At 40.0% G+C, this 23,780-nt stretch overlaps 1 protein-coding gene across 1 annotated transcript in view; it reads right to left on the reverse strand.

The window, feature by feature from the left end:
- Positions 1-23,780, reverse strand: part of RRAS2 (RAS related 2) — a 69,207-nt gene that overhangs the window by 14,781 nt on the left and 30,646 nt on the right. The window contains exon 2 of the mRNA XM_081154847.1: positions 904-991. Within this exon, the coding sequence (XP_081010973.1) occupies positions 904-991 (88 nt within the window). The remainder of the gene's footprint in view (positions 1-903; positions 992-23,780) is intronic.

Here is a 23,780-nt window from a genome sequence, read left to right on the forward strand (position 1 = left end):
ACCCATTTTACGCTTCGTCAAAAGGTAGTGACAAGAAAAAAACCCTTAGATGTTCTAAATTAAAATTACAGCAGCCAGAGAGTGTGAGAGACACAGAACAGGTAGCCTGCTAATAGCTGTGAACCAGGACTGACAAAAAACCACTCGCAATCCTGTGTATCTGTTGGGATTTAGGAGTAATTTCCAGGTGGCTCTTTCCGTGATTATCCAAAAGAGAGAAGAGCCGGGTGCCACAGAACCCCAGGAGCCCCCACTTCTTATTTACACACGAACTTTCGAATGTGCTGCCCACTGCTAATCCACAGGAGCTTGACACCTCTTCCCGGGGACTCTCTGGGCCTACCCCAGAACAAGCCCTCTTCACTTTCTCCCATCCCCTTTGTCTCTAGATAATGGGAATCCTTTTCAGAACGGCTTACATCTTTCTCCCCAGCACTTACTGCTTGCAAAGCATGCGGATGACATGCTGTCTTTCCTGCCCAGCCATACTGTTACTGGCTTAGACTCCACGCCCCAAGACTGGTACTTTTTTTCTAGCAATGGCCTAATAAACTCTTTCTTTTAAAAAGATTTTTAGCCATGGAAGTTAAATTTTTTGTTTAACAGTAGGAAGAGCTGAAACCTCACTTTTTTCCAAATGTCCCAATAAATACAACTTCAAGTTACAATGTTACACTATTAGTTTCACCAGAACAAGATCAATTCAGGTACTGTTTAACCTTACATTTACTGAGGAATATTTAAATTCCCCAATATGCAGATTTATCAATCAAAACTAAAGAAAGAGATGGGTTTATATGCCAGATCATCTAATATTTCAATTATATTTAACCTAGAAAAACATCAGAGCTTAGTTTCTATAAATAGGATATGTGAACTATCAAATAAAGAAAGATTACTTACTATCTAGCCGAGCTGCTCGGTCATCTATCACACACTGCTTTGTGTAGGAATCCTCGATGGTTGGATCATAATCCGTCACAAAATAGGACTGTAAGAAAAAGTGCCTTATTTTAAAATTCATGTCTGCCTATACAAGTACCAATGTAACTTTATCAAACCCCACATATCTGGAATTTATCAAAATATTTTCATTGTATTTAGGCTTATCTCTACTATGTCAATTCCCCACTAAACGAAGTACATTTAGAGCAGCTTCCAAGTGGAGAAAAGAAAATAAGTATCTCTGAATTTTCATATCTGAAATATGCAAGACAACCGTAAAAGATCTGCAGGGTTTTGTGTTCTGTTTTTTTTTTCATAATTAACACATATATAGAAATATATATATCTAAGAATCTAGATCTCAAGAAAAACTAGAAAAACACAGTAAATTATAATTCAGGTCTGTTTGCAACCTGAAAGCATCAGTCTACGGAACAAAGTAGTTTGAAACCAATGGAAACAACAAAGAGGCCTGGAAGATTCCCTTTCCCGGCTTTTCTCACACCTTGTCGCTTTCACCTGCCTTGTATATTATCATAAGGAACATGACTTCAGGACTCTTTCAATTACAGGGATCTCAAACTTATTTTTTCACTGACATTCTTGTTGTTTTATTTTAATTTCGATTTCCCTCTCCCGTTAGCAAAACCTCCCAAACATTATCCTCCCAAATCATCACCAGCAGAAAGGACAGTTCAGGTGGCAGAGTCAGAAGGGAAGCATCTTACTTAGAGAACCACTTAAATGCTGTGTATTACATTTCACAATTTTTTTTAAAAATGGTTTTAAGAAGGAAACAACAGCAACAACAAGAATCTGAGCGAGACTTAGCTCCCCATTCTTACAGAAGGGCACTAACTAGGACACTGACATCACCCTGCTTTTGTTCTGCATGTCTCCTCTCCCCTCAAAGCCTAGTTTCCCACTGGCTCATTACAAAGTCTGAGGGAATGGCCTGGAGGAAGGCAGCCTGATGCTGAGACTCACCACCAGAGGTGCTCAGCCATTCTTCAGGCAAGGGCCCCTGGCAGCTGGACCTGCTTGGCTACAGGGGCAGGGAGTCTTAAGTGACAGCCCTGGGAATGGGGACCTATCCGAACTCCAAAAAGCTACTCAGAAACAGGCACTCTGCACAGGACAGTAAAAAAATCCCTGGTTTGTGGAGGGCAGGGTGGGAAGGGAGAGAATACTGATCTGCCGGCTACCATGAATTTACATATTTATTTTATTTTTGAAGGACACTTTCCACATTTATATTTTAGGATTAACTTTAATCACAGAATTCAGCATCCATAATCCTATTTCCCTTTTGATGGTTTCACTTAAATGCATGACTAAACAAAGTCTGTAAAAGAAACATTTACCAACAGGAGCAGTGAGGAGGAAAAAGCCATTTCCATCACCACCCCATTTCCCACTTAAAAATAAACATATCAAAACAATCCTGAACTCACTTATTGGCACCCGCACCTCTTCAAAAAGTGAACACAACTGGCAACAATATCCTTTGTACCCACTATTCTAAACAACTTAAAACTACAGTCTTTCACCAAGCAAGTTGTATAAAGCACGCTGTTTATAACTTTTTAAGATTAGTTTCCTGAAACACGTTTTTCCACAGCAGCCTGATGCCTCTTGCCCTGCTTTCATCTCATAAAACCTGAATTTCATTGAGTATTCCCAGCTTATGCCTAAATGTGCTAAATAAAGTGGCCCATCGTCCCTCCCGCTTTGTCTGAAAACATAGTGGACAAACATTAAATACATTTTTCAAATGTCCAGGTCATGCATAACAGCTAGGATTCTTTCAATGGGATGGGTTCTTTTCGCATTGTGAGACCAAATTAAAACATTAACACCTCTACAAGACTCACAGTTTAAGCAACTTTGAGGGCCATTAAAATAAATTTAGTGGCTGTGGAAGTTTCGTGTTTTCTTTGGCTGTCTTAGTTCTTGAAACACAATCTTAATGTAAAAAGTTTGCCACTTTGCTGACTAACACTGGCAAGCACTTATTCCACTCACATTAACTTTTAAGACAAATTAATTGTTGGAATTTCTGGATATTTAGGTCCACATTTCATCTTCATTGTGTCCTGTTCTCAAAATTTGCCTGCAGAGTCCAGCATCTTCTTACTATATATATGCAGATTTTAAAGAGTCATCCTTACTGAAAAGCATCTTCCTGCCTCACAAAGATCCATCCTAAGGAACACTGATTGAAAGAACAAAGATCTCAAGGTCTGGGCAAGACAGAGCTTTGGAGAGAAATCCCGTTTCCTTTACTTGCTGCAAGTAAACAAAACTGCCTTGTGACAACTACATCTTGTTCTCGAACAGAACACTCCAAGGCAAGCCTCCTGAGTTCAGCGGCAGCATCACTCTGGGTCTGGCTGTCACAGAATCAAAGACTCCCTTTCCCTCTCATAATTCTAATAAGCCACAGGTCAGAATACGCCTAAAACAAGCATTCATCATGTGCAGGTAACAAAGACTGTCACATCCTACCACAAAGACTTAACATTTTTGTTACTTGAACTTGAGTACCAGACATTTGCTCACTAACAAGAAATCAGGCTCTGGTGAGGGACAGTCCTGGATTGAATTCTAACTCTACTTGCTACCTGTGGAACCTGAGGCAATGACTTCACCTTTCTAACCTTTAGCATCTGTAAAACTGAAGAGTAACAAAACCTGGTGGAACAGGTAAAATGAGATAATGCATAAAAAGTGCCAAGCCATGCTGATGATTCATAAATGTTAACCATAATAATCATTGTATTATTGCTGTCACATGCTTAGATGGTATGAACTAGTATTTTTATTCAAGTATAAAGACTTGCTAATCCCAGGAACAGCTGCAATCATCCCAATCCTAGTTGTACCACAGACCAACCATGGGACTTGGTATCCAAAATGTTGGCAATCAAAATATAAGCTACCTCACCCCATCTGGGGTTCTGGAAATATTTTCTGGATCTAAGCTGTAACTAACTGTACAGGTACACACATATGTAAAAATTCATCAAGTTGTATGTGCATTTTCTTGCGTAAATTATACCTAAATTATATAAATTAACGAACAGTTGGATTAAGTGGTTGCTTCATTGTTCACAGGATTCAGTCCTTTGTTTACACCGTATGCAAGCAAAGCCTTCGAGTTTGATCTGTGCTGCTCACCACTCGTAGGCTTATTCTTCACTCCTTTAAATCCATCAGCCGACTGCTCTTGCTCTCTTGGTTTCATTCATTTGCTCAACAATTATTTATGGAGCATCACAGGGACAAAGTCCCTACTTTCAGAGCCCACTGTTTTTTGCACATCAGTAACTGTGCTGTGATGGGAGAATGAGGAGTGTTAAATGTACTGGCCAAAGAACAGCATGAAATGCCAATACCACGCTTGTTCAGAAGGCGACAAAATGTAAGGGGTTAATACTGCAGTGCCTCAATGCATAGGGACCATGTGCACATCCGCCTACAAACACAGAGCCCCAGCAATATGCCAGAAAAGAAAACAGACTCTCTACTGAAGCTGAAAACTGTTACCCACCACAGTCCAGGAAGGATATTCTGTAGCAGAGAGCAAGAAAAACACAAGCAGGTATTGCACTGTGGAAGACTGCAGAGGTTCAGCCAAGGGCAGGAAAGGAGAATGGACTGCAGTTCAGAAGAACACACTGGACGGGGGAGAGGCGGGGGCGGGGCGGGGCGGGGGGATAATGTGTTTTCTTGGTATCTCAGGAAAGGATGCATAGAGAAGGATCCTAGCCAGAAAGAAAAAGAAAAAATGTGTTCTTGCAAAGCGAGGATGCCATCCAGATAGTAAGAAGGGCAAAGAAACCTAAGTCTCTTTAAGGTTGTTAGGAGTGGTGGAGAAAAGTTTAGGGTTAGGGAAGCCATCCCATTCAGGCAGGGAGATTACTTCCCCTGATAAAAGCCGGTCTGGGTAAGGCTGTCGGAAGCCCTTAATAATGTGATAGCAGGAATACTATTCCTGATTATATGCCACTGGGTTGCGTGGCCAACGCAGTATCTTCCCATTCAAAGCAGCTGTCTTCGGGAAGAAAAAAAGGGGAAAGGGAAGGAATGAGAATGAGCTGACAACTTCTGCATTCAGTGGGCAAGAGTGACAACCCACTTTCTCCTGCCGCCGAGCTACTGGTGAAAGTGTAGTCCCCAAGCACTGCCACTAAGCGGTGCCTGGAACCCCGACAGGTGGTCAGAGACTGGGAAACTCAGTCAGGCCAGCTGATGGTTAAGTCTGCTACCTTGCACATCAAAAGGATAGGAGGCTGGATCTACTGCGCCACTGGGGAGCTGTAAACAAAGGACAGCAGTTCTGAGCACAGCACCATTCTCAGGAGAGCCTTGGGGTCCTCTAAAAACATGGGGTGCAGAAAGGGGAGGGGAAAAGGAGAGGGCAGGGGAAGGAAACAGATGAAACCATAGAGAAAAACACTGATAACTACTGAATCTGGCTCGTGTGTATAGAGTGTATACTATACTATTCTCTCTACTTTTGCATATATTTGCCAATTTGCATATGAAAGTTATTTTTTAATCTATGGCACATAAGTACTACAGGAAGGGTCACGTCAAGGGAAGAAGGGGTGCTTTTTAACTGAGCTTTCACCTCATTCTACTCTAGACTAACTTGCCTAGAAGCCTAATTTTTTTCTTGGTCAGAATATTTTCCAGTTTTCTTTATATTTTATTTTTTACTTTTACTGTCCACCCTTTCCCCCACTCAGATAGAATATACACTCAATAGGGACACAGATTTTTGTCAGAGGTAAAGTGACCTCCCTAGTGCTTAAACGGCTGGCAGGTCCAGCACCAAAGTCAGTTTGCAGGCCCTTTGGCCAAAGCTCCTCCTGCTCTACTTACTCTGACTTTCTAGAGTTAAATGACGTTCATGCTCCTCCTCATTCCCGCTTCCACTGTTCCCACTTTTTAAAAAAGTATCCTCAATCACAGTAACAGCAGTTACCCTTTAATTAGCACTTAACAGGCGGCAAGCAGTTGATAACACTACATTTTATTATGTGATATTTTCCCAATTAATTTTTACAGCGAGGCTGTCCCTGGCCCCTTCGGGATTGGAGCCGCAGCAGTGGGGAGAGGTAAGAGGAGCTGAAAAGGCCCACCAACGGATCTGGTGCCTGTGCTTTCTCACGAGGCCTGTGGGTTTCCTGGAAGAGTCCCTACGTGGGACCCTCCACGTGCATTCCCAGGACTTAAGTGAGACTTGGCCACTACACTTCCCACTCTCAGTCCCCAGGGCTTCAATGGGCACCTCCTCCGGATCCACATCATCTCCTGGGGGCCACACGCTGCGTCCCATTTTAGAAGGCTTTAATTTAAGCTGGTTCCATCCAGAAGCTCTGGGAAACAACTACTGTCTTTTGAAGTTCAGATTGCTAACTACAGGGTGGGGCAAAAGTAAGTGTACAGCTGTTCATATGGAAAATAATACAATAATTAATAAATAATAATTCAAGAATAAACTTTTTGTGCACTCACAACTGTACACATCCTTTGCCCCACTCTGTACATAGTCCTCTCTTTTTCTCTCTGCTCTGCTATCAATTCACAGATTCACATACTAATCCTCCCAAACAAAAGGGATACATGTCAAGTTCTCAGAATAATTCCGTTAGCACTTTCCCCATCATCTGGCTTCAGTGAAGGGGATATAAGAAAAGCATCAACTCTCCGCTATGTGTGAAGGTGGGAAAGGGCAAAGGACACACCACATACTAACAGCTCTCCCCCAAAACATCTTCATCTCAGAACCCTTAACTCTCCACACTTTTATTTCCTGGAGATAAGGTATGGGCTAAATGTGCAAAACCAATGTAAGATCACATTCTATGCATGTCCTTGGAATATGAGGGTGACTTGGCAACTGTTATTTTATTCTGTCTTTGGGGCTTCAAGAGAAATTTTAAAGGTTAGAGTTCCAGTTGAAACTCAATTATATATGTCCAAATAGATTTGACATATCCAAAGTCTATCTCATGTGTTTTAGAACTTCCTTGCAAGGTAATCTAATGATCTACCTTGTACATCATTAGAACCTCAAAATATTGGCTGTTGGAAAACCCAATATTGTAAAGATCGTAGCGGGAAGTTAGGAATTAATTTCCCAGAGCACAGTAAGAGGCTACTGGTTAGCTATCAGTAGCCTCTATCTGCTAAAACAAGAGCTGTACAAATTCCTCTGGTAACACTAGAGAAGACTGCAGCAACTCCAGGCAGCTGTAAGCCAGAGCCGGCTCTTCCTGGTGTCACTTTTTAACAGCAGCTGTCAAGTCACAGAGAACCTTTGTTCCCTGCAACACCCGCTCTTATTTTTATGTCCAATGTTTCCAATATGCTTGATATTCCTTCACTCAAGTACTTATTTTTTTCCTGACTGAAATTAGCATTTCATTTAATCTAACATGTATAATTACAGAGATCTCTGTAATTTATCCCCCAGAACTCGAATGCAGAATAATAAAAGCTACACTAAATCCAATAATCCTTTTAGTTTCTTTTTAACAAAATTTAGGCCTCCATGTGACTTCTGTGCAATCTTAGTGATATGTACACCTCATGTAGAAAGTATTTGGTTGCAAATCAATGGGCCTGGTATGCAACACGCAAAAGCACAGTACAAAGTTAACTTACGAACTGGTCCTATTACAAAAGTTTGTTTCTAAGTCAGTTATTTGGTGCTCATTTCCCCAAAGAAAAATTTGTGTTTAGGTCCACAGGCCACACCACAAAAACTACCATAGAAATACAGTCCTGAGCCAGTATTAACCCTAAGTTCTAACCTCTGAAGCAGAGTCAGTTGGCCCTAAAAAGAAATGGGAAGAGGATTTAATTTCCTTTCCCAGAGCACAGAGCCAGCCCTAAGCTACACTTAGAAGGAAGAAAAGTTTGTCTTTGGGGTTCCCCTTGTACACCCCAGCCTCCACGTCCTGCCCCAGCTCCCCACTACCACACTCTTACTCGACCTTTAGCCTCATTCTGAAAACAGTCTAGGTACAAAACCACTTACCTCTCTCCCCACTGTTCCTGCCACTCTCGAGTTAAAACTAATTAATTAAAGCTAATCTCACCCAGAGGCACAAGGTGAAAAATTATCAGCCTAAATTAGAGCACACTGCAATATGAGAAAGCTCACCCCAGCCCCTCAAGCTATGCTTGCTGTTTTAAAAAGCAACATTCAAAACCAAAATGAATCTTTAGTAACATTTTCAGCACAAGAGGGAAAGGAAATGAAAAGCTTCAGACCGTGAGGGAAAATTATTCAGAGGTTCAGCAACAATTTCATGTCAGCTTCCCAAAGGGAGCTTTGGCTTTTTCTTCAAAGCTGTTGTCCTTCCGAACCCACCGGCTTTAAAGGAAAGAAGAAAAGAGAAAGGTTTTCCTCTTTCCTTCTTTCCCTGCCCTCTACAGCACCACAGCTTGTAAAACTAACCTATGGGGTGGAGAGCACACAAACATTTTTAGTTCATAATACCAGTCAAGTGATTTCTAAAACTGTCAACACGAGGAAAGGGAGCCTGCCATGGCTACAGCCACTATTCACACAAACACACACACACACACACACACATGCACACGCACGCAGCCATCTGCAGGTAAGAAAAGCCGGACTGGAGGACGGCCTACACCTTCACAGCCGGCATATTTAGAAGCCAGTAAGCCAGTGCCTCTGTCAGGAAGCATGAAAAGTTTATTTCCCTTGCTTGACCGTAATAGCTATTTGTTTGCTCTCATCTCCCAATTATTAGTCTTATTACAACATGTAACACATATACTCTACATGAAATTTTAAGGGTAAGAATTAATGATTTTTTCAAAGCACAATGGCTGGTAGAGAGTAACAGATAAACAGAGAGGGCCCATGTATGATATGTAGACATTAAATCAATCGCGCACATCATCCCCATGGGAAACTTGAAGAAATCCCATGACATTCATTTTTTTCACACCAAGGCACAGGTCTTTTTTGTGTCTTCCAGCTCTTGCCTTGACTGAACCTTGCACTCCTAGGGAATTTCCACATCCAATTCATCCTTTCCATCCCGGTAGCTATTTCCTTAGTTAAGTTAGCCTTCCTTACCCACCTCATGTGGACAACAGATGCCTAAACAATATAATGCTGGCCTCGGTGGGACCCTTTAGATGAACAGCCCCTGACCTCTAGGAGCACGCAACATCCAGGCTCAGCCTGGGTCCTATCTGTGTATCCTTCCTCTCCATATCAGGGTCCTCCCCACGCTGGGGTCCCCCAGGCCCCTTCTGCAGGCTCAGCCCCACCACGCAGCCTGCAGGGTTAATGCCTACTTCAGGCAGGAAGCCAACATTCCGAGTCTCAGCACTGTTAGCTTTGTTCTTCGTCTGACCTTGGCAATGCCGGTAACTGCCTGTTTTATTCCCAAACCCCAACATTACCACTTCTTCTCCCTCTCCTCAAGGATTTCCCCAACCAACAGGTGTTCCAGCTCTTATAATTCAGCTGCTTCTACTCTGAACCCTTTTCTTACACTGAGAATCTCCTAAGCAATACAGGTCATTCCTAGAACTGGCGACACATTTTTTTGTTTGTACGTGCATCCGTGTTGTAGCATGCATCAGTCCTTCATTTCTCATTCCTTTTCATGAGACACCATCCTACACATGTACCACACTGCACTCATCCGTCACTTCCTGGGTGACGGACATCTGGGTCATTTCCACGTTTTGGCTACTATGAACAAGGCTGTTAGGAATGCATATACACCCTTTGTGTAAACGTGTTTCATTTTTCTTGGGCATGTACTTGGTAGTGGAATGGGGGGATCACAGGGCAAGGCTATGCTTAACTCTGAGGACCCGCCAGAGTTTTCCAAAGTGGCTGTGCCATTTTACATCCTCCTCAGCATTACTTGAGGTTCTGATTTCTCAATATCCTCACCAACACTTGTTACTGAATACTGTGTTTTTTTTATTCTAGCCATTCTAGCAGGTGTAAAGTAATATCTCCTTGCAGTTTTGATTGCCATTTCCCTAATGGGATGTTGGTTATCTTTTCACATGCTTATTGGCCATTTGTATACCTTCTTTGGAGAAATGTCTATTCAAATCTTTGCCCACTTTTAAATTAAGTCGTCTTTTTATTGTTGAGTGTAAGAATTCTTTATATATTCTGTATACAAATCCCTTGTCAAATATATGATTGCAAATATCTTCTCCACAGTCATTCAAGTCTTCCTGCCATAAATTAGTACATGGTTCCTAAATCTCAGCCCTGAGCCAAAGTCCTGTTACCCATAAACAATCTGCCGTAATTCCAACTTTCATATACCCAAATTTGTGGGTAACATTTGTTCCTGTGCTCCACCAAGCAGATGTACTATCCTCCCACTATGTGATGGATCTGCTGTGTTGACTACTTGCCTGGAACACAACACCACTGCTAAACCCACTCCTCTAAAACCCATCCACCCCCCATGCCAACCCTGAACTCTTCCCATCACGCTGCACTCTGCCACCTATACCATGCCCTGGCACAGTTCACTTGCGCCAGTATGTGAACTCATCCTATTTCATCAAATCTAGGATGCCTTCAATTGTAAGGCCATCATTATTTTATGTGCTAACAAAGAAAAAAAAAGCCCAAAAGCTTGTCTTTGGATATGAAGCATTTCAACGTCAGAGATACCAAAATGTAAGGAGAGAAAAAATGTCTCTCTCAGAATCAGTCATATACAGTAGTTCTAGGCAACACACTCTGTAAGGCTATTCCCATTTTACAGATGAGATTGTTGAAGCTCAGGGTTTAAGTGACCTACCACCAAAGGTCACAAAGTTAGTAAGTTGGTGGCACTGGGATCCAAATTCCGTTCTGACTCCAAAGCAATACTGCTTCCACTTTCTTTAACCTACCATCCTGACATAAAAAGCATATAGCATGCACCATTTAAAAAAGAAATCCTGTTACTCTTAAAGTAAGTTACTTTATAAATTATAAACTGCTACTGCCAAATAGAAAAAAAACAAAAGCAGTTTCAAAGTGAAAACACGCCATTTCTACATTAAAAAATAAAGGTCTCCCCTGACAGGTGTGGCTCAGTTGGTTGGGCAGTTATCCTCTGCACCAAAAGTTTGCAGGTTCAACTCCGGTCAGGGCACATGCCCCAGCTGTGGCTCAATCCCCAGCAGGGGGTGTGCAGGAGGCAGCCGATCAATGTATCACTCTCTCTTCCATGTTTCTCTCTCTCCTCCTTCCTCTCAAAAAATCAATGGAAAGGAGAAAAAAATAATAAAGGTCTAAGTATGGCAATATAAAAAATATGTATAAAAATAGTCTCTCTTGACCTAACAATTTTATTTCTAGAAATTTATCCTAACGATTCATCTGTGTCTATAAGAAATATGTGCAAAGTCAGTCATGGAATTGCTTTTAATTTAAAAGACTGGAAACAACTTTAACTGTCCTTCAGTAAATGAGTGGTTAAATTATGAAACATTCATTCAATATGAATGAAGCCATTTAAAAAAAAACGACTTCCTGTACTAATATAGAGTAATCTGCAAGATACGTTGTTAAATAAATACACAGCCTACGTATTTCCTTTATGTGTATAAAATACCTCTGGAAAGACATACAAGAAACTGATTAACTTCAATTACCTGTGGACAGAACTGGGTTGCTGGGAGACCTGAGTGGGAGAAAAATATTTTTGTAGGTTTTGAAAGCTGAAACATGTGAACGAAAGAGGGAACCAAGGGGAAAGACCTGCACAGATTAAATATAAACTGTAGTAATAAAAGCAGAGCACAGGAGCACAAGGAAACCTAGGTTCTAGTCCCAGCTCTACAACTAGGTGAGTGTTCCTGGGAGAGTCAGCCTCTTTATTGACTTTTAGCTGTGCATGAGGAATTTGTTCTTGCGAACCCCGAAAGGAAAAAAAGGAAACCTGAGGACTAAGAAGGGCTCCTGGTGGCTACCTGGGCTCAAATAATTTAAAATAAAAACCCCAGAGCCTAGCAGCCATTCCTGCACGGGACCTCTCAGGTAAACTGCACTTGGGGAGCAGCGCCTGCACAGCCCCCTTCCTCACCCGCCAGGCTGCCCGCCCGCGCCGGCCCTCAATAAAGGAGGCCCGGAGTCCGAGCGCAACCAATAGGACTCAGGCTTTCCGTCCAACCCGGAGCCGCACGGCTCCGACCAATCAGAGCCGCTCTGTCCTGACCAATCAGGGGCCAGCAGCGAGGTTTCTGCTATATAAGCCAGCTCCCCTGCGGGCTGCGGGGGGCAGTGGCCCAGGGCGGAAGGTGGTTCCCGGCGGAGGCTGAAACACTGGGGACACCTAGCTGGAGCAGGACAGGCGAGCGTGGGCTGAGGCGGGGCAGCGCGGAGCGCAGGGACCGCCACAGAGCAGACCTGCCTGGCTGAAGAGGGGCCTGGCCCCTGCCCCAGGGTCACTGACCAGGAGACAGCCTCGTTGCCTTGCTGTTTTCACAACAGCCATGCTGTAGCACTTATCAAACTGTTTGCACTAAATAGTTTCCTTCTTCACCGCACCCCAAATTGGGGATTCCTGTTGGCTTTTGAATTGGCGCCAACCATCGGTTGACACTTCTTATGATCTCGTAAAAAATTCCAGGTAACTTTTTTATGATATATTTAGCTCCTACAGTGTGTCAAATATAATGTGTAGGTGCTCTCAAGAATTATCTTTAAGTTTGTGGTATAAAAGAAGGAGTATCAGATTTTAAGACAGGAAGAGGTGCTTAAAGCCCTAGCTCCTGCTATTTCCTTGCTGTAGAATTTGCAGCAAATCACATCACTGACATCAAGTTCTATTACCTGCAAAGCTGAGATGATAGCTACTTTCACAAGTTTGTCACAAGGAGCAAATAAGATACATGAAAATTTCCTGAAATTTTTACACCATCATATAAAGTGGAAATTATTAATATACGTAGAATCCCCCTTCAGGTATTATGAAGTGTAAGAGAGAGCATAGATTTTGGAGTCAGTCAGACCTGTATATATTACTTAATTGCTCTGTGATCTTAAAAAAGTTACTTAACCTCTTAAATCTCAATTTCCTGGCCTATAAAACAGCCATGATTCTTATTTGAAAGGACTATTGAGAAGATTAAGTGACATTGCAAAGTACCCAGTACACTGTTTAGCTCAAAATGGGCATTCGAAAATTGGTTCTCTAGCTTTCCAAACTTAGAAATGAAAGGCTGCCCCATAAGCAGGTAGCTGACCAATTCACTTCCAGCTGTAACTTTTGCTCCCCAGAGCCTGGTTACTTCCTTTTTCATTTCTTTTCCCCTCTATCCACTGCTACCTACGAATATCCTAAACCCCATTTTCATTTCTCACCTCTTCTAGAGCAAGGAATGGTCTGTAGAAGCAAAACTAGAAGTGAAGGAAGTAGCCCACATTCTACCAAACTTTGAAGACTTCCACATGAATCTTTTTCCTTAGGTTCACTCACTAACCCACTTGTAACTCAATCTACAAGTGTCAGGAGCTGAGGATGGAATCCCAGCTCTCACCCGACTTTCAGTTCTTTGGAGAATTCACCATCAACAAATAAACATAATATATCAGAGGTGATGTGAACTCTGAAGAAAAATAAAGGATGTTGTCAGCGCAGCAGCAAGAGGGGAAGACGTGGTATTACAAACATGGGCCACAGAAGGCTTCACTGACAATGTGGCATTTGAGGAAAGAATCCAAGGTCAATTGAGGGAGTGAGCCATGCTGCTGTCTAGAGGAAGATTATTCTGGCAAAATGAAAATGAAGTTAAAGACACCAAGGTGAGAGTAAGGGTAAACACATCTGAGGAAGGACCAGCAAGGAGACCAGTAAGGCCACAACTGAACAAACAGTAGTAGGGAGAGTGCTAAACGAGTTCAGAACGTCATCAGGAAGGCAGGCAGAGCCCTGTAGGCCATAGGAAGGACTTTGGATTTTATTCTAAATGAAATAAAAACCACTGGAGTTTGATGCTCTAATCTTCTACACTGGCTTTTGCTTTCCTTCCCCCCGTCTTGCTATGCAATGGACAGAAGGGTTCTGATACTTTCTTTCACAGGGATTAGCCTAGATCCCTCCCACAAAGGCAATCAAAGCAGTGCACAGTGGTACCTCGGTTTTCAAACGTCTCCATTGACAACCCGGAAGTAAATGCCTCGGTTTTCGAACCCGCCTCAGAAGTCGAACATGCCACGCGGCTTCCACTGAGGGCAAGATCCTGAGGCCTTAGCTGTCGGCTGTTGATCCCTCGGTTTTTTAACGTTTCAGAGCTCGAAAGGTCTTCCGGAACGGATTACATTCGAAAACCGAGGTACCACTGTATATATACACATTGCTTATGATCCCCTTTAAGGTACTGTGGCAAGAGCTTTCCATTGATTCAACGAGGAAAAAAACTTAAAACATTTTAAACTGTACTTAGGAAAATGTAGGTCAATTTTTATTTCAATAATACATTTTTAAATGTACTTGTTTTATAGGAATGTAACTATAAATGAAGGAAATTAACCATGTAAACTACCAAAGTTACATATGCACACACACAAACAAGCTGTTCAGGCAGCTCTGTTTGTTACTGTGAAGAACTATTAGTAACCTGAATGTCCGTAACAGTAATGATTAGATGGGTATGCTATATCAATTACAAAATAGTAAACAGCCATTAAAAGGAATGAGATAGGTCTCTACATGTGGATTTCAAGAGTATCCATGACATACAGGGTGGGGCAAAAGTAGGTTTACAGTTAGTATGGAAAATACAGTAATTAATAAATAATAACACAAGAATAAACTTTTTCATGTACTCACAACTACAAACCTACTTTTGCCTCACCCTGTATTAACAAGTTCATTCATTCAACAAATATTTGTCAAGTGCTTACTACTAAGGAGCTGGAATACAGTCCTGAAGGAGAATGAAACTGACATGGTTCTAGCACTTCTGGAACTTACACTTTAGCAGAGAAAACAATACATACGCGAGCAGAATAAAGATGATAATGTCTGAAATAAGCACTACAAAGAACCCAAAACAGACTAATGTGGATGGAGAATGACTGGAGGGAAGGGGCTTCTTGTTTTAGAAAATTACATTACAGTTATAAATATTACAGCTATGGGTCTACACCACAACTAATTAAAAAAAACGTACTAAGCCTATTATCACTGTTGTTTTATCCTAGTAACAATAACAACAATTCCTCCTGGCCTTCATCTCAAAATGGGAGAAAAGGAGAGAATGCTCTCACCAGAGCTTCTCTCCCAACCACATGCCAGGGGGCCAGGCCAGCACTTCTCAGAAAGTGGCTCTGTCTATTCACACCAAGAACCAACCTTCTTACTTGTAATTATTTAACCTCATTTGTCCACCCAGCAATCCTCAGTAGTTCCTATAAAATTCCTCCTTGTGGCACAGAAATGTAAATCAGACACTAGATCACTGGATAAATTTAAACTCTTTCAAGTAGAGACAAACATGATTCATATCAAAAGGAATCATATAAACATTCATCTTACAAAAATACCCAAGTATGTAGGTTTAAAAAGTCAAGAACTAAATGGCATATGTTCGTAGAGTTTAAGGCTTTGCTCACACCATTTAAAGTTGCAAATTATAGCTTGCCTATATGTGTACAGCCTAATTTCACAGTAAAAGAATGCCACATCAATTGCAAACCACATGAAGAGAAAGTAAACATGCAACTAAATTCTGAATCACATTTATATGTGTGTAAGTCAGAGTCTATAACTATTATTCCATTTAGTAAGCATACCTTTACAGTGCTTATTAGCAAATTCAGAAAGCAGTTTACTCACTTTAGTGGGCTGAACTGTAGCACCCAAAGAGTTATGTCTAACTCCTAACCCCTGGTGCCCATGAATGTGACCTTATTTAAAAGGAGGGTTCTTACAAATGCAATTAAGTTAAGGATCTCCAGAAGAGACCATCCTGGACTTAAATCCAATGACTGTGTTATAAGAGAAAAGAGTGGGAGATTTGAGACACAGATAGAGAAGACCATCCATATGAAGGCAGAGATGGGAATGATGTATCCACGAAGCCAAGGGCTGCCAACAATCATCAGAAGATGAGAGAGGCATGGAACAGATTCTCCCTCAGAGCTTCCAGAGGGAACCAACCCTGTCAACAACTTGGATTTCAGGGTTCTGGCCTCCAGAACTGTGGGAGAAAACATTGCTCTCGTTTAAAGCTATGAAGTTTGTGGTTCATTTGTTACAGCAGACCTAGGAAATGAACACACTCACCTATAAAATTTGAGCTCCTCACTCTTCCTAATATTTCCTGCAGTTTATAAGCCCCAAAGGAGTGGATAACAAAACAATTTTTTTTTCTACTCATAAGCTGCTGGGACTCAAATACTGAACTGTCTTTACAATACCAGCACTACAACTTACTGCAAAGATATAGTCACATGAAATGAGTTTTCATTCTCTGAACTAGAGAGATTCAGTTAGTCAACAAAACACAAAAAGTAAAAGAGGCAAATGGATTTAAATTGGTTCTAAGGTTCTAGTAGTATGGGGAACATAGTCAAAATAATTATTTGTTTTAAAATATGTCTCGACTTTAACAAGTTAATTTTTTTAGGGTTTTTTTTTTTCTTATTATAAAATAATACATTCTCATTATAGAAAATAAGAAAAATCATAAGAAAAAAATTTCAAGCTTACCTTTAGAATCAAAGCCTGTCTTCACTTCACAATTTAACTTAAAATGTAAAATTTCTACCCTTCGAGCTGAATACCCCTTTCTTAAATTGTTCAAATAAGGCCCATCATTAAAGGCCTTTGTTTACAATCAAGTTTATATGGCAGTTACACAACTATGAAATTGAGAGTCTTCAATGGAAATTCTGATCTAATTTTAACATAAGCCTTATAATTGAAACGCACAAATGGGAACTACAAGGAGAGGTTTATTGTCGTGGGGGTTTCCAACAAGGTGCTTTCCCTTGATCATTTTGGGTCCTGTACTGTTCTGGTCTCTAATCATAATTTACATATCAACTAAACCCTCAACTTCAGAAATATATTTTTTAAGTGCAGAAAAGCAATAGATGATCAAAATATTAAACATTTTTATTCAAGAGTTTTTATCTAATGATTTTCCACATTTCCCTTTCATTTTATTTTCTCAAAAATAAGTCGCAAATAGATAGAACAAGAATTAGGTAAAGAGACTCTAACATCTAACAGCTGCCACACAATAAAAAAGGTTGAAGCACTAAGAAATTTTAGAAACTTGAAAAATTTTGTCAAGCCAAATCTCTAAATGCAGGCACGCTTCTTTCCATTTTAAACAGTGATGTTTTGTTAAAAACACATTACTTCACTAACTCCAGGTACATATTTAAACTGTTCGGCCATTTAAATATGTTTATTCAGAATTATACAGCATCCCTATTGCACATAATGACTTCCTCCCAAAGAACAGCATATGGAAAGGAGGGGAAAAGGAGAGTAGTAACTTTACAGTGGAGAAACCAACACTATCTCACTCAGATGATCACGGTGAACACCAACAGCCATAAATCGTGTTGACAGTTATGTACCCTTGATGTGATGTGATGAAAATGGCACTTGACCTCTGTGATCTTACTCCTAAAACCCATAATCCCAGTCCAGTCAGAAGGAAAACAAAATCCAGTAGAGAGGCATTCTACGAAATACTTGACAAGTACTCCTAAATGGTCAGGGTCACCAAAAACAAGGAAAGTCAGCCCAGAGGAGCCTAGAGAGACATGACAACTAAATGTAATGTAGTATAGTGAGATCACAAAACAGAAAAGGGATATTAGGTAAAAACTATGGAAACCTGAATAAGTAGGGACTTCAGTGAGTAATAATACATCAATTCTGGTTCATTAATTGTAACAAATGTTCCCTATGTCAGACATTAATAAGGGAATTAGGTAGTGGGTATATGGAAACTGTTTTACCTTCTCAATTTTTCTACGTATCTAACACAACATAAAGTGTATTAAAACAATTTACATGGCCCCACCCAGGTGGCTAAGTTGGTTGGAGCATCGTCCTGTACACCAAAAAGACTGTGGGTTCGATCCCCAGTCAGGGCATGTGCTCCCAATCGATGTTTCTCTCTCACATCACTGTTTCTTTCCTTCTCTTTCTCCCTCCCTCTCTCTAAAAAATCAATAAAAAAGATATCCTCAGGTGAGGATCAAAAAAAAAAAAATTGACATGGCAGTCATTTCCAAAAAAATACTAATTAGGAGGTCCTAGATAAGACTTTTCTAACCCCCTACCAGTCAGTGCTTAAATTAAGGAAAACAAATAGATCCACTGAGCAGTTTCTTCTAGCGCTAAGATTGCATCTAGATTTCACAAGAATGATAGTCAAGGTACTCATGGGCAAGATGAAGGGAGACTAAACCTACTCCACCTTTTCAAGCAAACATTTGGTTTACTGTGAGAAAGTTGTGAAAACCCAGAGTCTCATAATCGCAGAGCTATTTATAAATAAAAGAGATCATTTTAAGCCAATAAAAACAACAAAAAATAGTAATTCAGAAGAAAATTCTTCTAAAGCAGAAGCCTTGAGCAGGAAGTCTGGCCTTACTTCCATCACCACAGACCAAACATTATGTCCCTAAACACACACCATTCCCTCATTTTCATGATGTAAGTGACTAGGGCCCAGTGCAAAACCCAAAGGATGCTCAAAACCTAACAGCACAAACCTAACAGCATATCTTTAATGGGAATATAGCATTCTTACCTCCACTTCACTAGCATCTGCTAAAAGCAACAGATTCAGGTAAAGCATATGTAATGCTTCGTCGAGGAGGGGTGCATCAGCACAAAGCAAGGGAGTCAATCCAAAGAGAAAAAGAGAAGGGGTACAAAGAAGGGGGAAGCAGAAGCAGCATTTAACTAGTTAGCATTTACCAGGCCCTGCTTCTCTATGCCTCGCTCTGCAAAAGTGTCTTGATGAAACTCTCATTTCAACTAACACTTATTGAGGTGATGCTAAAAAATGTTACACTGTAATTCAGCAAAAGCAGGGTTCTAAATGCAAATCAGATCCTGGAGATAACAAAAATAAATGAGTATCAGTTCTTGCCCTCAACAAGTCTACTCACTGTCATGTAGGAAGCCAGAGAAAAATGTGAATATCTTTTGTTGACTCTAGGATGCCATCAATTGAAAGATGCATCCTAATTACAAAGACCTTAAAATAAGAAAAATTTTCAAGGTGTCTTAGAATGGATAAGATACTACAGTTTCAGCAAGGTAAGTGCTAGAGTGGGTTTAGCATAAGGGACTATGGGAGCACAGATGTGAAGGTTCTACCATTTGACACTGCTCTCTCTATAGGTATTGGGGGGTAGGGTTAAGCAATTCCACAGGTTCTTAATCCTTTTAGCCAATGAGAACTAGAATTTGCAATTTATATATCTTGCCAAGAACAAATTTATTTACAAAATGTTAAGACAGACCTGTAAGATGCAGAATATCTTTAATAAAAATTTTTTAAGCCAACATAAATTCATAGTGACATTTCACTAACTCCTTTGGGAAACAAAATTCATAGGTAATTACTTCTAAGAAATGTAGCTCTTTATCAACAAGAAACTTACAAGATGAAAGAACTTATCAGTTTTTCCTTTTGATCTTCCTCTACAAAACAAATCACAGCAAAACGAAGGGGACAATCATAAAATAAACTACATTTACGTCATTTTCAGAGATAGCAGGAAGAACAAAGCAATCATTTTCATGGTTTTCCCTTTGGTTAGTATGAAAGCTCTACTTTTAGTACAGGAAAGCCTTGCCATTGCAAACTCCTTAAGGCCATGCACATAAACCTTAGAGAATGATTTGCTGAATGAATGAATCACTACCCCAATAAATTTTACTTGGACATCACGTCTTTTAACACTAGAGTACCCAAGGATGAGGTGGCACCTGTTCAGTTAGGTGCCCTTATAACAGAAGCAAAACCCTTCTTTTACAGCAGAACTCCTGTACTCAGTTAGGTGGGGCCCTCATGTGGTCTCCCCGGACAAGCTTCCCTTCTGTGGTCACTCTAGCAGAGCACCTAGCTCAGCTGGGCCGTGGAGCAGCTAAGAGAAGAAATGTTTCCCAAGGAAGGCAGACAGTATATAGTAAAGATCGCCCAAACAGACATTTTATTGCTTCTTTCAAAACTCCTTCAGGGGAACATATACTGGCCCATCTTGAGTCACATGTATTGACTTGGCAACAAAACCTCTATAGAGTTTTACAATGTGCCAGACACTAAGTGCTTTACACATATTAATTCACTGAAACTTCTCAATTTAGTCCACAAAATAGGTAGATACTCTTATTATTGTCTCTATCTTACAGCTGAGGAAATAGAAACAGCACATGTTAAGTGACTTGCCCCAAACCACCCAGCAATCGGCGGTGGAGTGGAGATTGATTCCAAGCAGTCTGCCTCAATTCTCTGCCCCAAACCACTAGGTTGTTACACTGTGAGCTACCTTCAGAAGACAAACGTATTGCCTCTAAAATGTCCAGACCGCAAATCCTTCTCCCCACACACCTCAGTCAGTCCTGACACCCACAATAACCTGGCAGGCAGAAGATTTCCTAAGTATGTGAAAATGGCCTGGATTACAATGAACATAGACTTAAACTATCCAGACTCCCTTCTAAAAGTACAGATAACTGCAAGATTACCATACATAAGGAAGGATTTCTTTAAAGTATTATCATAATATCTCATACCCAAGGCTCAACTGATAAAAGGCCGGGATTTTACCCAAAAGACTTATGGGTAGAGAGATAAAATATCAGTTTTGTTTTTCTGAGTACAAAACAACAGAAACTTGCATAATAAACCAGCAAAAGCAGATGTAAAAGAATTTAACATGACAAGATAAAAGAGGGTTAGTACCACTCAACCCTCAGATCTCTCTATGAAGGCACTCACAATAAGTAAACTGTCAGCCCAAAAGGAAAAAAAAAAAAAAAAAAAGCTTATATGGGAAATGGTAATAAAAAAATAAGGTTACAAAAATACTAAACAACTAATTGTAATTGTTACGTCGTTATCATGAACTTAATCACTGTAAAAAATGTTTAAAGAATAAGGAGTGGCACCCACAAAAAGTCACAGTGTGAGAAGAATATAAAGATGAGTTAAATAAAGGTCTTCCTGCACAGTTGAATTTGTTTATTTAGTTGTAACATTGCCCGCCCACAAAAAAGCCACATTCATTTGAAGTCATTTTACCACTTGCTATTTCCTTTGCAGTGAGTCTGCAAAGTTGTGATGCCTGGTGTGATCCTATTCATTGAACAGAAAGCAACTGAGTGAAACATACAAGCAACCAAGCTTCTGGCACCCTGAAAAACACCGAAGAGCAAGGTCTTTTTCCCTAGATCCTAACAGATTATATTTTACAGCAGTTTTTAAGCAGCAAAGCACCTAGAATGACTGCATGCTTGTCTAGAGTCACATGCGCTCTACCAAAAAGTAAAAGGTCAATTGACACTGAGACTGGAAATGAATCAAGTCAAAAATGGTAAATAGACTTCTTTAGGCAACTCTCATTTACTTACTCATCTCGCTCATTTTAATCTATAAACAAAAAAAAAGCAGTAGAAAGTTTTTCCTATATCAACTCATGAATACTTAGCCTTCAAAGTTAAACTTCAGGTTGGCCTAGAGATTCCCCTTAATCAATTTTTTGCTGCTTTCAGAAAGTTGTGCAAAAACATTAGCTAAGAATGGCTTAAGATAAAAAAGCAGAGGAAAGAACTTTTCTGAAAGGCACTAAAAATACTGTGGTTTATATAAAACAGCATGAATTGACAAAAATTAAAATCCCAAATAATATAAATGTATTTTAAAATTCATTTTTCAAGACCCTGACAACCAAGAATGATGTAAAAGATTGGAAAACTTTGAAAATGTGAGTTAATCTTCATAGCAACTTAAGTAACATAATGATAAAAGATAAGCTGACTGTAAATGAGTAAATGCACGCCAATACTTTAAAACCTTCGAGAATGTCCATACCATTTCTCCTTCTACTAGTCTGCCTGTTGACAGCAAATTTCAGGTTTTCTCAATAAATTTCCCCTCATGGAAGGGTGGTAGGATAGGGCAAGGAATTCTACGAGGATGGCACTGAAGTCCCCCATCCTTTATATTTACTCTGAAAAATGATCAGAAAGTGTCAAAATATCTGTAGAACCTGCCCCAGGTGGGGGTGGAGTCTAAATCTGTTGGCTGTTATTTCCAAGGTCTTGCACTCTGTTACTACACATTTGTCTGATCATTCAGGAGTGAATGGGAGCAGGGCCATCAGGGGGCTCTCTCCCAGCTAAGGCTACATACATTAGTCCACCTATGACCACTTCAGCCTAGATGGAGGGATCCTTCTTAAGGAGGAAAGTCTCAGATTTAGCTCCCTTTTCACAGGCCCACACGCACCACTCCCCATCCCCAGCTTGCTGCTGGCCCAAAGTTCAGTTTCTAATTGGAATTCTGACTCATTCCTGAACTTCTGTCCTTCCTGGGTTTTCTTATCAATGAGTGCTCCCTAGTCTCATTTGAGCTCACCCTTACTTAGGGATAGAATAATCAGAAAGCCTGAATAGTCCTAGGACCCGTAAAGGAGGAAAAATTAAGAAACAAAGAACTTTGCCACACATACATAAACAACCAGGTTCAGAGTTGTAAAACCCAGTCCTACTACACTTTCAGGGGCAGGTAGTTCCAGTATTACGCAAATTCTTGCAAAGAACAAAGAAAACGAGGAAATACTCCTGAACTCAGAACCAGTATAACCTAGATACCAAAACCAGATAAGATTATGAAAAATGAAAATTATAGGCCAACTTAACTAAATAACATAGATGCAAAAAAATTAAAAGCCTATAAATAAATATTAGCAAACAGAATCCAGCAATCCATAAACAAGGATATACATTATGACCAGTGTATTTCAGAAATCCAAGGATAAACCTTTTTGAAAAATTACGGTATAATTTACCATATGAACAGATTAAAGAGAAAACAATATGATCACAAGATACAGGAAAAGCATGAGAAAGGGGACCAAAAACCTATAGCAAACATTTTTAAAGTGAGTCACTAAAATAAAGAACAAGAAAGAACAGCCTTTATTACTATGTTTATTAAACATTATAATAGAAGTCCTACCCAATGCAGTAAGACAAGAAAGCAAAATCATATGAGAATTGAAAATAAATTATTTGATGATACAGTTATCTACATAGAAAGCCCTATTGCATACAAACCATTAGAAAAGTTAAGTCAAATAGAAGATATCATTTACAACAGCAACGGCAAATATATGGTAACTAGGAGTAAATCTAATAAAATATATTCTAGGCCTTTATGGAAAGAAACAACAAAACTATAATCAAAGGCAAAGGGGGGGAGGTAGATATATATGAATAAAAAAGCATTCATTCAATGTTCATGAATAGAACTATCAAAATGTCATTTTCCCTTATTTGATACAATTTAAAATAAAAAAGCTATTGGGTTTTTCAGAGAACTTGACAAGCTGATTCTAAAATTTATAAGCAAGACAGATACCTAAGAAATTCTTTACAAGAGTAAGCTCCATGAGAATTTCTTATTTTGCTCAGTGCTGTTTTCCTAGCACCTACACAGGTCCTGGCACATAATAATAGTTATCCAATAAATATTTATTTAATAAAATTTTTATTGAATAAACACATCAGTCAAGCTATCCTAACCATTTATGAACTTAATAA

The sequence above is a fragment of the Miniopterus schreibersii genome (assembly GCF_964146895.1).
Source record: "Miniopterus schreibersii genome assembly, chromosome: 12".
NCBI lineage: Eukaryota > Metazoa > Chordata > Mammalia > Chiroptera > Miniopteridae > Miniopterus > Miniopterus schreibersii.